This window comes from Aplysia californica, unplaced genomic scaffold (genome assembly GCF_000002075.1).
Source record: "Aplysia californica isolate F4 #8 unplaced genomic scaffold, AplCal3.0 scaffold00270, whole genome shotgun sequence".
Classification (NCBI taxonomy): Eukaryota; Metazoa; Mollusca; class Gastropoda; order Aplysiida; family Aplysiidae; genus Aplysia; species Aplysia californica.
In genome coordinates this window covers 259,013-260,718 of record NW_004797540.1, presented here as the reverse complement: position 1 = coordinate 260,718, position 1,706 = coordinate 259,013, and the positions used below count along the sequence as shown (strand labels likewise).

Genomic DNA, 1,706 nt, shown 5'->3' with positions numbered 1-1,706 from the left:
CCTCAAAATCTCTCTCTCTCATCTTCTGTCTGTACCGCCTTCCGCTTTCTAACTCAAGAACACTAACATCACACCTCACCCAAAAAGCAAGCACTGCACACAAATATGCCGCATCACTCACAAAAGTCATTCATCAACAACCATGATCAGAACACCACAACACATTCTTGTTTTTAACCCTTACAACTTACAGTGGCAGTAGAACAGAGCGTTGGTGAGTCCCCAGTGTCTGTAAGACTGGATCACAGTCCAAGTTTCTTTTGGTAGCATTTGTAATTCTTGTGTTTTACACGATCTAATCATGAAACCAGTATCGTTTGTTCTCAGAAATGAATGAAGTTTTTTTTATTTCACATTAGTCTTCATGACCTTTGCAGTAAAAAGTATCAACTTTAAAGAACAGGTGCCAGTACAAAATTACTGACAAAAACAGGTGTCAGCCTTGAAATTTATAAACTAGCTCAAGCTGCTAAACTGAAGATCTTAAAAAACATCAACATGATTTAGATCATTTAGATTTAGAAGGTGAGCTTTTGACCCTGCATGTCAACTGTCAGGGATTAACCAGGCTGAGAGGGATACAACATCCCAGCAGACAGACCCGGGCTGAGAGGGATACAACATCCCAGCAGAAAGACCAAATATTCCATGTTCACTTTAAGCATAACAAGAATCAAATTCCTCTTACAAAATAATTACAAAGCAAACCATTTCCCAGCCAGGAGGGTCAATGCATACACTGCTATTAGCCAAACAAGTTTTAAAAAAACAAAAAACAGCCAAAGCAAAAACTAACAACAGATAGAGGTTTATCAGCTGTTGTCTTGAGGCTTTGAGTCCTCCACCTCTTTTTCGGGAGCCACACGTTTGAAGGCTTTGGCAACTTCAGGATTTTCAGTGGCAAACTTTTCCGGTGTGTTCTGCTGAAGCCAGTCAGAGGAGTTGATTTGCTGGCCAAGCTTGGTCAACAGGTCTTCCAGGCTCTCCTTTTCTGCAGGTTCTGGAGGAAAAAAAGAAAAAGAAAACAGGATTCAGCTACAAATGCCATTTGAACAAACTGGATAAAAAGCAAATTGGAATACAGTCCAAATTGTCGATAAAAGGCCATCGTTTGACCCACTGTCGAGGTGAAAAGTTGTTGTCTTTGTTTGTTCTAGTAAGGTTTTACGGTGCTCGCAACTGCATAAGGTCATATGAGCGCCAAGGGGTATATATATCAACAGAGAAATCCAAACGGGGAATGAGGCTCACTCTGCTCACCTCTCTAGCCTCAATAGCACAAAGTCTGCTTCGACTATCAAGGCACCCCAGAAATAGTAGTTCATGTAAGAGAGTGATAAACATACAAAAGAAGTAGAGGGAAAATTACGTTAGTAAGGATGAGGGGGGAAAAAAGCAGCTGTTCCCCCTATGTTGTTCCGGCACAGTATGAGCATGACATTGAAAATCAGCCCATTTACAATTTTACTGTTAATAAGTACATGTCAGAGATGAAGTGGGAATAGGAAGGTGGCAATGGAAAAGTATGTACTGCGAGGAAGCTAGGCAGCTGCATAACAAGGAAAATTTGCATGCTTGAGGCCCACCCGAGTACTTTCACCAGCAGCAGTGAGCTTTCACACCCACATCACCCTGACCATCTCTGCACTTCTCAGGGCTCATATGGATGGGGTAACAGCTACCCCCAAACCACATCCTTCCTCCCC

General features: G+C 42.0%; 1 protein-coding gene across 1 annotated transcript in view; it reads right to left on the bottom strand.

Moving 5' to 3' along the window:
* Nucleotides 1-258: 258 nt before the first annotated feature.
* The window catches only part of LOC101864399 (1-aminocyclopropane-1-carboxylate synthase-like protein 1), a 3,083-nt gene continuing 1,635 nt past the window's right edge, over nucleotides 259-1,706 (bottom strand). Inside the window, exon 3 of the mRNA XM_005101095.3 lies at nucleotides 259-1,000. Within this exon, the coding sequence (XP_005101152.1) occupies nucleotides 813-1,000 (188 nt within the window). The 3' untranslated portion in view covers nucleotides 259-812. The remainder of the gene's footprint in view (nucleotides 1,001-1,706) is intronic.